At 61.2% G+C, this 11,500-nt stretch overlaps 1 protein-coding gene across 1 annotated transcript; it reads left to right on the forward strand.

Moving 5' to 3' along the window:
- The first annotated feature begins 104 nt into the window (after positions 1–104).
- Positions 105–10,563, forward strand: UNC93B1 (unc-93 homolog B1, TLR signaling regulator). The gene is made up of 11 exons (XM_058526237.1): positions 105–236; positions 371–512; positions 1,141–1,294; positions 3,894–4,055; positions 4,276–4,408; positions 4,758–4,851; positions 5,368–5,492; positions 6,023–6,205; positions 6,666–6,939; positions 8,763–8,881; positions 9,749–10,563. The coding sequence occupies exons 1-11, from the start codon at positions 141–143 to the stop codon at positions 10,073–10,075; spliced, it is 1,809 nt and encodes a 602-aa protein (XP_058382220.1). The 5' UTR covers positions 105–140; the 3' UTR covers positions 10,076–10,563.
- Positions 10,564–11,500: the final 937 nt, after the last annotated feature.

The raw sequence follows: 11,500 nt of genomic DNA on the forward strand, positions 1-11,500 counted from the left end.
CACACCCCCGCACCGGGGCCGCCCCTCCCGGAGGAGGAGGTCCGCGGGGCGGGGCGGGGGCAGGTCCCGGCCCCGGGAGGAAGTGCCGCCCGCTGCAGGGACACCGGGGGCCGCGCGGCGAGTCCTCCGGCGGTCGGGCCATGGAGGCGGAGCCGCCGCTCTATCCGGTGGCGGGGGCCGCGGGGCCGCAGGGCGATGAGGACCGGCTCGGGGTCCCCGACGGGCCCGAGGCCCCGGTGAGCGGGGACGGGGACCGCGTGGGGGCGCAGGCACCGGGCGGGCCGGGGGCTCCCCGGCGGGGGTGAGATGCGCCCCGGGGCGGGCCGGGGTGGGCCCCCTGCCGGGTGCGAGCGCCCTGCGTGCCCCGCAGCTGGACGAGCTGGTGGGCGCGTACCCCAACTACAACGAGGAGGAGGAGGAGCGCCGCTACTACCGCCGCAAGCGCCTGGGCGTGCTCAAGAACGTGCTGGCGGCCAGCGCGGGCGGCGCGCTCACCTACGGCGTCTACCTGGGTACGGCCCGCGCCCGGAGCGGAGGGGCGGGACGGGATGGGGGCATGGGGGCATGGGGGCGGGCCGAGATGCTGGCGGCGCTCCTCGGCCCCGGGGCCGGGCGAGGGGGCACGGCCAGGCGGGCTCTGGCGCTTGTACCCAAGTGTCCGTCGTCGTCGCCGACCCCCCCCCCCCCGCCCCGGATCTGGTCAGGGAAAAGAAAGCTTAGGGGCCGTCGGCCTCGCTTCCTCTTTCACTTCCCTGTCTGCCATCCTCGCAGTTGCATCTGCGGCCCCGCACACGGAGGGGGGGGCAGACTGGGCAGAGTCCCCCGGTCCCCGCCAGAGCCTTCGTGCGTGTGTGCGCAGGAGCTGGGCGCCCTGGGCAGGTCTGCTGCCTTGGGAATCCGGAGCGCTGACGTCCAAGAGACCGGCGGAGCAATGCAGTGGGGGTCTGGATTCAAGTCTCCGACGCTGCCGCTGCTGGCAGGACGCTTGGCCCGGCCCAGGCTTCCCCGTCTGTCCTCATGGGCGCTGGAATGGGGGATCCCTTTGGTGACTGGAGCTCCCTTCGAGGCTTGCGTTCCAGTCTCTGCTTGATTGCCCCCGGAGCCAGGCCGCCCCCTCCATGCCGCCCCCTCCATCCCCAGGCCTCCTGCAGATGCAGCTGATTCTGCACTATGATGAGACCTACCGCGAGGTGAAGTATGGCAACATGGGGCTGCCGGACATCGACAGCAAGATGCTGATGGGCATCAACGTGACGCCCATCGCGGCCCTGCTCTACACGCCTGTGCTCATCAGGTGCGACCCTGCTGTCGCCATCAGGGCTGGGCTGCCCCCGATCTTGAAGGGGCACAAGGCCTGTTGGACCACGGGGTCTCCAGCTGCCCTGGTGTTCTGGGGAGGCTGGGAGCTGAGAGAGGCCTTGCCTACTTGGTGGGGTGGGAGAAAAAGGGTGAAACCCAGGTTTGGGGAAGGAAACGAGAGCTTTGCTCCCGAGTACATTGGGTTTCAGGCAACAGAAATTCACTCAGGCTCCTTCCCGCAGCTCACCTGTGCCCCACGTGGCGTCATCCTCATGCCCTCCTCTGTGGTCTGGAGCCCCAGTGACCTTCCGGGGTCAGGGCTGTGGCGTTTCTGGAGAGAATCTGATCAGCCAGCAGGGCCCAGGCACCCACCCCTGGCTCAGTCAGCTGTGGTTGGTGTTGAGGGACATTTCTCACTGAAAAGGGTGTGGCTGGGCAGGTGCCCCACTTCGTCTACTCTCGACCTGAGCCTTGGAGGCATCTGCTCCAGCCTCCCAGCCGGGGGCAGAAATCCCCTCCACAAGCACCCTCCCGCCAGGCGATAGGTGTGTGCTCAGGTGGGACCCAGACATCAGTGGACAAATTGGATGGGTTTTCGTTCCCCTATCTGTAAGAAACCAAAACTCCTTTACCACAGTCGCACAACAGCATTAGAATCATAATCAAAATCAGAAAAAAGAAAATCCCTCCCAAGCTTTCCAATAAATCGGCTAACTCTGTTCTCCCGCTGGCATGCGTGGATAACATTTACGTCCTAGTCCCCAGAGCATGTGTATCACGCTAGTCCCCAGAGCATGTGTATCTGTGTGTGGGCGGGTGTGCAATGATCATCTTTGCTGTCTTTTCACTGCACACATCTTGGCCCTCTCTGGTCTTCACAGTGAGGACTTTGTGACGGTAGCATGTTCTGCAGAGATGGGGGCACCAAACTGTGGCTCGGAGTTGGACATGGCGGCTCCCTCTCATTGTTTGCATGTTCACTTTGTGCTTGTAGCTGCTTCCTTCTTCTTAAAATTAAAAAAAAAACAAAACAACTTCCTAGGATAAATTCTCAGCAGTACCCTTACTGGGTCAGAGGCATATAAAGGCTTTGTGGTTCTTTTTTTTTTTTTTTAAGATTTTATTTATTTTTTTCCCCCCAAAGCCCTGGTAGATAGTTGTATGTCATAGCTGCACATCCTTCTAGTTGCTGTATGTGGGACGCGGCCTCAGCATGGCCGGAGAAGCGGTGCGTCGGTGCGCACCCGGGATCCGAACCCCGGGCCACCAGCAGCGGAGCGCGTGCACTTAACCGCTAAGTCACGGGGCCGGCCCTTTGTGGTTCTTGAAACCTATCACTGTTAATAATCAGAGCTACCTCTTATTGCCTTTCCTGTGTGCTGGGCACTTTATAAGTGTTATCTCGTTCCTTACAACCCACAGTGGGTGCTCTAATCTTAGACACAGAGAAACTGAGAGCTTGAACATCTGGCCAAGTCCCACAGGCAGCACCTGGCAGACTGAGGGTTTGAACCCAGGCAGAGTGACTCCAAACTCGCATGCTTTCACCCTGCTGAAACTACCGGGCTGATTTTCTGAAGGGCCGTGCCAGTCTGCGTGACCACGGGCTGTGTGTTATTTTTTAAACCGCAGCCTCACGAGCAATGAGTGGTAGTGTTTTTACTTTCTGCTGTTTTACTCCATCAAAATGTACAGTGCATTTTTGGTGGCCTCCCCCAAATAGATGAGAGGGAGTTGCCTATCTAGTTAGTCTGTGGCAAAATAAGGATAAGAAAAGGACCAGGGCCCTGTAATAGTAGAGAAAGTTACTGTATAGAAAACCAGGGTCATTTCACTTTTAGTTTCCTGGAACCCAAAAGGAGCTAATCACAAGCACAAATACTCACAAATCCCCCAAAGATCTCGGTAGTGGTTTTTAGCCTGACCAGCCTCTCTGCTCTGAATGGAGCTTATCTTGTCAATTGTCAACACCCTTTGAACATGGTGTGACCTTTTCCCAGAGCCAGCGAGGCTGTTGTCCTAGGAGCCAGTGAACAGGAAACTTCCGGACTGACCACAGTGGCTGCAAGAGCAATATGCAGGGAGAAAGGGACGCCAGGGCGCTGGCTCAGCCGCTGGCCACCAGTGGAGCCTCTCTCTCTCTGCTCCTAAGTTTCCATGAGCCGGCGTGGGACAAGTCCCCTGGACATGTGCCTGGGCCCTGCAGTCGCAGCACAGAAGCTTAGGTGGAGAAGGGGGGTTGGTGAGTCAGCCCAGAACGTGAATGAGGGCTGGCTGGGCCCATGGACCACTGACTTGTGACACCTGCCCCCTGCTTTATCTCCTTCCATCCTTGCAATGGCCACAGGAGGCTCATGGTGTGGGCTCTGTGCCCACATTGCAACCATGAAAACTGAGGTGCGTGGACATAGTGGCTCAACTGAGACCACCAGCAAGACTGTATCTGTGAAACTCTCTGTTAGGGCCCCTGACACCAAGGCTGGGGGTCTCTCCGCACCTCACATAGCCTCGTGAGCTGGGACTTGGATTTGCGGCCGCTCTGGTTTCGGGCCACGGCAGTTGGGGTAGGTGAGCATCCCTCTTACTGCCCACAGGTTCTTTGGCACCAAGTGGATGATGTTCCTGGCCGTGGGCATCTATGCCCTCTTTGTCTCCACCAACTACTGGGAGCGCTACTACACGCTCGTGCCCTCCGCTGTGGCCCTGGGCATGGCCATCGTGCCTCTTTGGGCCTCCATGGGCAACTACATCACCAGGTGAGCCTGGGGGGCAACAGGACAGGAGGCTGGAGACCTGGCAGAGCCTCCCCTGCATTGCCAACCTTGGCTGGAGGACCTTGGGCCAGCCCCTTCCCCCTCTGGGCCTCAGTTTCCCCATCTGTGAGACACGGGCTGGCCAGCCCCTAGCTTGGTGCCGGAAGTGGAGGCGTCTGGCAGAGGTTGGGCTAGGGAGAACCTTCTTTCCTTTGTGGTCCAGGATGGCCCAGAAGTACTACGAGTACTCCCACTACAAGGAGCGGGATGAGCAAGGGCCTCAGCAGCGCCCGCCAAGGGGCTCCCATGCGCCCTATCTCCTGGTCTTCCAAGCCATCTTCTATAGCTTCTTCCACGTGAGTGCCACATATGGGGCCATTGCGGGGGAGTATTTCAGGCCCAGAACCCACACATTGGAGCCCATTCCACAGTCTTTTCAGCCCTCTAGTCCCATTGCCCTTTCTTGAGCCAACCCCTGCTTCCCTACATCTAGCGACTGTGACCTCATCCCCTCCCTGTCTACAGTGCTGACTAGGAGGAAGTCCTCCTGTGTTGGGCACTGCCCCTCTACCACTGGGCTGCCCCCAGAGGTGAGAGGACTCCTTTCCCCCCAAGGCTGTGCCCAGACCCCTCCCAGGTCATGCCTGTGCCCCCAACCTGGTTCCGTGCCCGAGCCTGGCACCCAAGCTGCCCTCCTGCCCACAGCTGAGCTTCGCCTGCGCCCAACTGCCCATGATCTACTTCCTGAACCACTACCTGTATGACCTGAACCACACGCTGTACAACGTGCAGAGCTGCGGTTAGTTCTCCCGGGGATGGGGTCCCCAAGGCCTGCTCACCTCCCCCATTGAGTCACTCAGCAGACACTGGGCCCAGAGAGGATGCCCTCACTCACACGGTTCAGGGCTGAGACCCTGGTGTCCTGTGGCTCTGGTGGAAGAGGCACAGGGCCCTATGAGTATTTAATTAGAACATCTGACCCAGCCTGTGTGTTTGTGGGGGGGTTGCTGTGTCAGGGAAGGCTGCCTGGAGGCCGTGCCATCTGTGCAGGGTGAATGTATGGAGGTGGGAGGTGGACTGGTACCCCCCCTCCCCCCCCCAGGGCAATAGGGCAGGAAGGGGGGGAAAGCCCTCCTCTCCTTGGGGCGTGTCCAGCCCCATTGGCCCTCACCTGCGAACTGCTCCCCAGAGAAACTGCCTTTGCCCAACCCCTCCAACCCTCCCCTCCCGACCACCTGCCCCCTTGCATTTCTTCCTGGCTCAGTTGCCTGTGTGTCCTGCTCCCTGCCTCACGAGCACCCCACCCCCATCTCAGGCACCAACAGCCAGGGCATCCTCAGCGGCTTCAACAAGACGGTTCTGCGCACGCTACCGCGGAGCCGAAACCTCATTGTGGTGGAGAGCGTGCTCATGGCGGTGGCCTTCCTGGCCATGCTTCTGGTGCGGCCCGGGATGGGGGTGGGACGGAGCCAGGGCTGGGGACCGAGGCCGGAAGAAAGGGGTGGGGTCTGGGCGCGTGGCTGGCTGCCTGGAGGTGTGGTCTGAGTCGGGAGCCAGGGCTGAGTCCTGGGGAGGAGAGCCCGGCTTGAGGCTCGGAGGCGTGGCTGGTGCATTTAGTTGGAATCCCAGAGCCGGGGAGAAGGGGACCAGGCCTGGTCCGGGTGGGGCTGGAGACAGGGTCCGAGAGGATTGGCTGTGACTTGGGAGCTAGCTGGGGACGGGCCCTGGGGACGAGGGTCGGGAGGTGTGACTCAAACCCGGGGGCGGTACCGGGAGGCAGAACTAAGACGTTGGGGGCGTGTCTAGGGCGTGACTTAGGCCTGGGGGCGGAGCTTGGAGGCAAGGCAGAGGTCTGTGGCGGGCCTAGGGGCGTGGCTGGGCCGGGGGCGGGGCCTGGGCCTGAGGGGCGGGGCCAAGGCCGGGGGCGGGGCCGAGGCCTGACTGCCCGCCCCTCACCGCGCGCCCCGCAGGTGCTGGGCCTGTGTGGCGCCGCGTACCGGCCCACGGAGGAGATCGACCTGCGCAGCGTGGGCTGGGGCAACATCTTCCAGCTGCCCTTCAAGCACGTGCGCGACTTCCGCCTGCGCCACCTCGTGCCCTTCTTTATCTACAGTGGCTTCGAGGTGCTCTTTGCCTGCACTGGTCTCGCCCTGGTAAGTACAGCCTGTGTAGGGTTGCCAGATAGAATATGGGAAGTCCGGTTAAATTTAGATTTCAGATGAACAACGAATAACTTTTGAATATATGTATACGTATGTACAAGTATATCCCAAATATTCCCTCCCTCTTCCTTCTCTTCCCCCTCTACCTTGGGCAAGTTACTTTAACCTCTCTGAGCCTCAGTTTCCTCTTCCATTAAGTGAGTCTGATGACGATGCTCGCTCCCATAGGTGTTATACAGGTCCTGGTCCCAGGCGGGGTACAGCCTTGGTGTCTGGGGACACTATCAAAGCATTTTCCCATTGCCTGTCCCCGAGGAACCTTCCGACGAGCCTTGGAGGGAGTTAGCCCTGAGGTGGCCCAGAGAGGGCAGGCTGTGGCCTGAAGTCAGACCTCAAGTGGGGAGGGCCAGGGCTTGGCCAACTCACCTCCATCGCCCACTCCGTCCCGCAGGGCTATGGCGTGTGCTCCGTGGGCCTGGAACGCCTGGCGTACCTCCTCGTGGCTTACAGCCTGGGCGCCTCCGCCTCCTCCGTCCTGGGCCTGATGGGGCTGTGGCTGCCGCGCACGGTGCCCCTGCTGGCTGGGGCCGGACTACACCTGCTGCTCACTCTCGCCCTCTTTTTCTGGGCCCCCGCGCCTCGGGTCCTGCAACACATCTGGATCCTCTATGTAGCAGCCGCCCTGTGGGGGGTGGGCAGTGCCCTCAACAAGACTGGGCTCAGCAGTGAGTACTGCCATAAGCACTGGGATGGCCGGGTAGGGGACCCTGTGGCTACCTTGGGGGATTGGGGGGGCACAGACATCCCAGGGACAGACATGGGGTCCCGGGGACACACTGGAGCTCTGTCATGGGGTCCTGTGGACATGGTGGAGGTAGGTGGGGATTCCTGTGGACACTCTAGGGGTGGAAGGAAGTCCCGTGGACACTGTAGGATTGGGGAGGGCTGTGGATACCCTGGGGACAGGTATGGGAGTTGCATGCCATGGATAGCCTGTGGACACCCTAGGGTGGACATGGGGCCCTGTGGAGGCTGGAGGGTCAGTGTGAGATCTTGCTGCTACATGGGGTGGGTGTGGGGCCCTGCACACCCCTTAGGGATAGTGTGAATAAACACATTGAGGCTACCTCGCTTTCATATCAGGGGCCAGGGCCCACCTTGGCAGTCTTCATGACACTGGGGGCAGATGTCAGAGTCTATGCCCCAGGGGGCATGGGAAGCAGGTAGCCCTGTCCACACCCCAGGGTGCAGGTGCAGATATGGCCTTTTCATAGACAGGAGCTGGGAGCAGGCATGAAGCCCCAAACCAGTCTGCAGAGTAGCAGAGTCCAGGCCCCCAGTCTGGGCTGCTGGGGTGGGGGCACTGGGGAATGGGGCCCTGTTTGCAGAAAGGAGGAGGTGGGGCAGGGTTCAGCTGTGTGATGCTCTCTGCCCAAAGGTGGGGGTATGTCAGTGACACGCAGCCGGTACACAGGCACAGCCATTTGGGTCTTCCACATCAGCATCTGTTCTGATGGGCTGGTGCTGTTAACAGTTTTGAACATCACTCCTGGGGATGTGGCGTGGTGGAGGTCATGCCTGCTGCAGGCAGGGCAGGGGCTGGCTCAGGTGACCCCTGCACCGACCATCCAAGAGAGAGTCAGGCGTCTGTGTCTGTTATAGGGGATGGAACCCCACATGCTGGACCATACTCTCTTGGCCGTTTTGTTCAGCTCTGGGCAGCGTCCAGCCTGGGTACCTTGGGCCCCTGATATGACAGGACTTGGGCCTGGGCCTGGCAGCCCCTTCTGTCCAGCTCTGCTTCCTGCCTCCTCCTTGTGTACCCTGGGGACTCTGTGTCCCTTCCTACCAGCCCTGTGGGGTACAGTCACACTGCAAGGCCTCAGGACGGGGTGTTAATGTCCCAAGTGCTGGCGAGGGTCTGACTGCTGGGTGCTGTGTGGGCTTTCTCACATTAAAACCGCATAACGGAACATCATACGCGTCACCTCATTTTACAGATGGGGAAGTGGCTCTGGGGAGTTCACTTACCCCGGTTTGAATCCACATCTCTATACCGCCTCTCTCCACCTTACTTACAGTCCTGAGAGTAGAATCTGAGTCTCCTGACTCCCTGTCTGGTGCTCTTTTTGCCCACATTAGGGAGGACTCTTTGGGAAACAAGTTTCTGCTTTGATTTGCAGAAAGTTTGGAGCTGTAAGCAATTTGCCCTCCCTGAGCACCAGGTGAGCAGAAGAAACAGCCCCTGAAGGCCTGGCACTGCACGCCTGGCATCCGGGAGAGGACAGGATGTGGCTGCACATAGAGCTTTCCACTTTTCAGGCCACACATGTGCCCTCTAAGGAGGCTTGGGGGCTCACCTGCTCCTGCCTCTGCTCAGCTCCGGGGCCGTGTCATAACCAGGGTGTCCACTAGGGGGCGGGCCAGGACAGGTTTACATGGGCTCTCTAGGCCCTCCAGGGTCCAGGGCTTGGACAGGTGGGAGATGAGCCAGCCTGGGCCCTGGGTGACACTTCTCCCCTTCTTGCTCTGTCCTGCCCACCTGCAGCACTCCTGGGAATCTTGTACGAGGACAAAGAGAGGCAAGACTTCATCTTCACCATCTACCACTGGTGGCAGGCCGTGGCCATCTTCACCGTGTACCTGGGCTCGAGCCTGCCCATGAAGGTGAGGCTGGGCTGGGGGGAGGAGGGCTCTGGGGCATTAGGCGCCACCCCCTAGGCCACAGATACTTTCTGAGTGCCTGCCTCACAGCCCCTGAAGGCCACCACTCCCCAAGGGACAGGCCCTGGGCAAGCCCACTGGGTGGCCCCAAACCCAGCACTAGCTGACTGCCTCACCTCTTGCTGGCCTCAGTTTACCTGTCTTTGAAGGAGTTCACAGTGTGCTCTTTCCTGTGGGCACATCCCGGCTGCCTTGTGGGTAGCTTGGTAACCTGTTCACCAGATGTTGGGCTCTGAGCTAAATGCTGAGGGTCTGTCTCCCTTCGTGGGCCTCAGGGAGCAAGGGTCTGGTGCTCTGCTCCCACCCACTGGTGGGTCAGCTGAGCAGGGCCTGACCAACATTTAAAAAAATGAAATAGAATAGGAAATAGCAGAGAGTATGCATGTATGAACTGAGTTATGATGTAAAATTATTTCTCACTGTGGGTTACAGTCAAAACGTCTGAGAAGCATTACTTATGGTCCCCGCGGGTAAGGGACAGAGTAATCAAGTCCTGGTAAAAGACAGCCACGCCTGTAGGAGGCACGTATCAACATCTCGCATCTGCCCCATGAGGCAAAGGAATTTTCTTTACACTTAGGGAAACTGAGGCCCCGAGAGGTAGGGTGATGTAGGGGGCAGAGCTCGAGGGTGCCCAGGAAGGTGGGTGGCGTGGGCGGCTCTCGGGAGGAGGGAAGGACCGCAGAGAAGATGCTGCGTGTGCGAGTACGAGCGCGGGACGAGAGGGAGGCTATCCGGGCGAGGGGCTGGGCCGGGAAGGCGCGGGGCCGGAGGCCCATGAGTCCCCAGCATCCCTCCCTGTGCGCCCAGGCGAAGCTGTCGGTGCTGCTGGTGACGCTGGTGGCGGCCGCGGCCTCGTACCTGTGGATGGAGCAGAAGCTGCGGCGGGGCGTGGTCCCGCGCCAGCCCCGCATCCCGCGGCCCCAGCACAAGGTGCGCGGCTACCGCTACCTGGAGGAGGACAACTCGGACGAGAGCGACGCGGAGGGCGAGCACGGCGGCGGCGGCCGGGGGGACGGCGCGGAGGAGGAGGCGCCGCCCGCGGGGACCCGGCCTGGCCCCGAGCCCGCCGGCGCCGGCCGCCGGCCCTGCCCCTACGAACAGGCGCTGGGGGGCGACGGGCCCGAGGAGCAGTGAGCGCCCCGTCTGCTCCCGGCCTCGGGTTCCCGCGTCTCGGGTCGGGGGCCCCTCTGACTCCTGAGCCCTCTTCGGGAAGGACCTTTTGCGCCCCGTCTCCCATGTTAGGGAACGCCCCTCCCCTCCCAGAGCCCGGGGCCACCTGGGGCTTGGGATCCGCCCCACAGTCCCGACCTCCCCCTCCCCCCAGGTGGAGTGGAGCCTTGAGACCCCTGGGCCAGGCCTGGGGTTCGAGAGACAGCACAGCCGAACCCCCTCCCCAGCGGGCCTCTCTCACGACCCGCTCCCTAGGCCCCCGCGCCCCGCACGTGCCCCAGCCCGGAGCAGGGACGGGGTCTCCCTGCCGCACCCCCCACCCCCAGTCCCGCCCCAGCTCTCGGCTACTGGCCGGGCTGAGCGGGTCGCGCGCTTTGCACGTCCGATCCCCACGGTCCGCCAAGAGGCCCGACTTTTTATAGCAAATGAGCAATAAAGAGATTTTATATGGTGCTTACTGGGAAGTCTCAGGCTGTGGGGGGGACGGAGAGCACCCGGGGTGCGTGCCAGCTGACCTGGTCGCTCGGGCACTGTCATCAGGGGTCTTAACCCTCCTGGGGATGGTCCCCTAAGTCTCGCCCACTAGGCTGTCGTCCCTCCTAGATGCCCCGCCCTTCCCATCAGACCCCTGCTTTTGCCAGTCCCACCTCACACATTCAGGAAACCAAGCGCATGGGGTGGCCTGCGCGGACCTCAGCGGAGGGTGTGACCGGGCTCTCAGTTCTTCGTGGGTCTAGAGAACCGAACGGACTCCAAAGGCCCAGGTCCTGCTCCCCCTCCTGTAGTCTTCCTAAGCATCCCCAGCCTTCTGGTCCAACTCCATCTTTTTTCTGTCTATTGGGGTGTTTTTGCCTGCAGCTCCCCAAGGGACTCCTTTAGGGGCCGGGTCCGCTTCTGAGCTGTGTCAGGGTCACCCTGTGCCCAGTATGGGCCAAGGGAATGGTTGTCCAAACCCAGGTAAACTTGGCCACTAGCCTCTCCCCACTGCAGCCTCAATGCCCATGAGAGGCAGGCCCACTACAGCCTGAGGGTGCCGAGGGAACTGGGACCCCACTGTGAAGAGCTTTGAACGCTGGGATGAGGACAGGCAAGGGGGCCACAGGAGGGTCATGGAACCCTCAACTGCACCCCCACAGATCCTCTGCGGCGCCACACGATTCCTGGCTCCCCACACCCCCTCCATGCCTAGCTGAAGGCTTGTCCACACCCCCTGCAGCATCGTGAACCGTAGCTCCCCTCTCTCCTCTCTGCCCCCCACTGCCTTCACTTGAGTTTCTTTCTAGCAGCCTCTAGTGGGCCCTGGAGCCAGGCTCTGTGACCTCAAGCTAGGGCTCCACCCATCTGAGCCACAGGTTCCTTCTCTGTAACATGTATGTCTGTAAAAGAGAA

Source organism: Diceros bicornis, chromosome 31, assembly GCF_020826845.1.
Source record: "Diceros bicornis minor isolate mBicDic1 chromosome 31, mDicBic1.mat.cur, whole genome shotgun sequence".
Classification (NCBI taxonomy): Eukaryota; Metazoa; Chordata; class Mammalia; order Perissodactyla; family Rhinocerotidae; genus Diceros; species Diceros bicornis.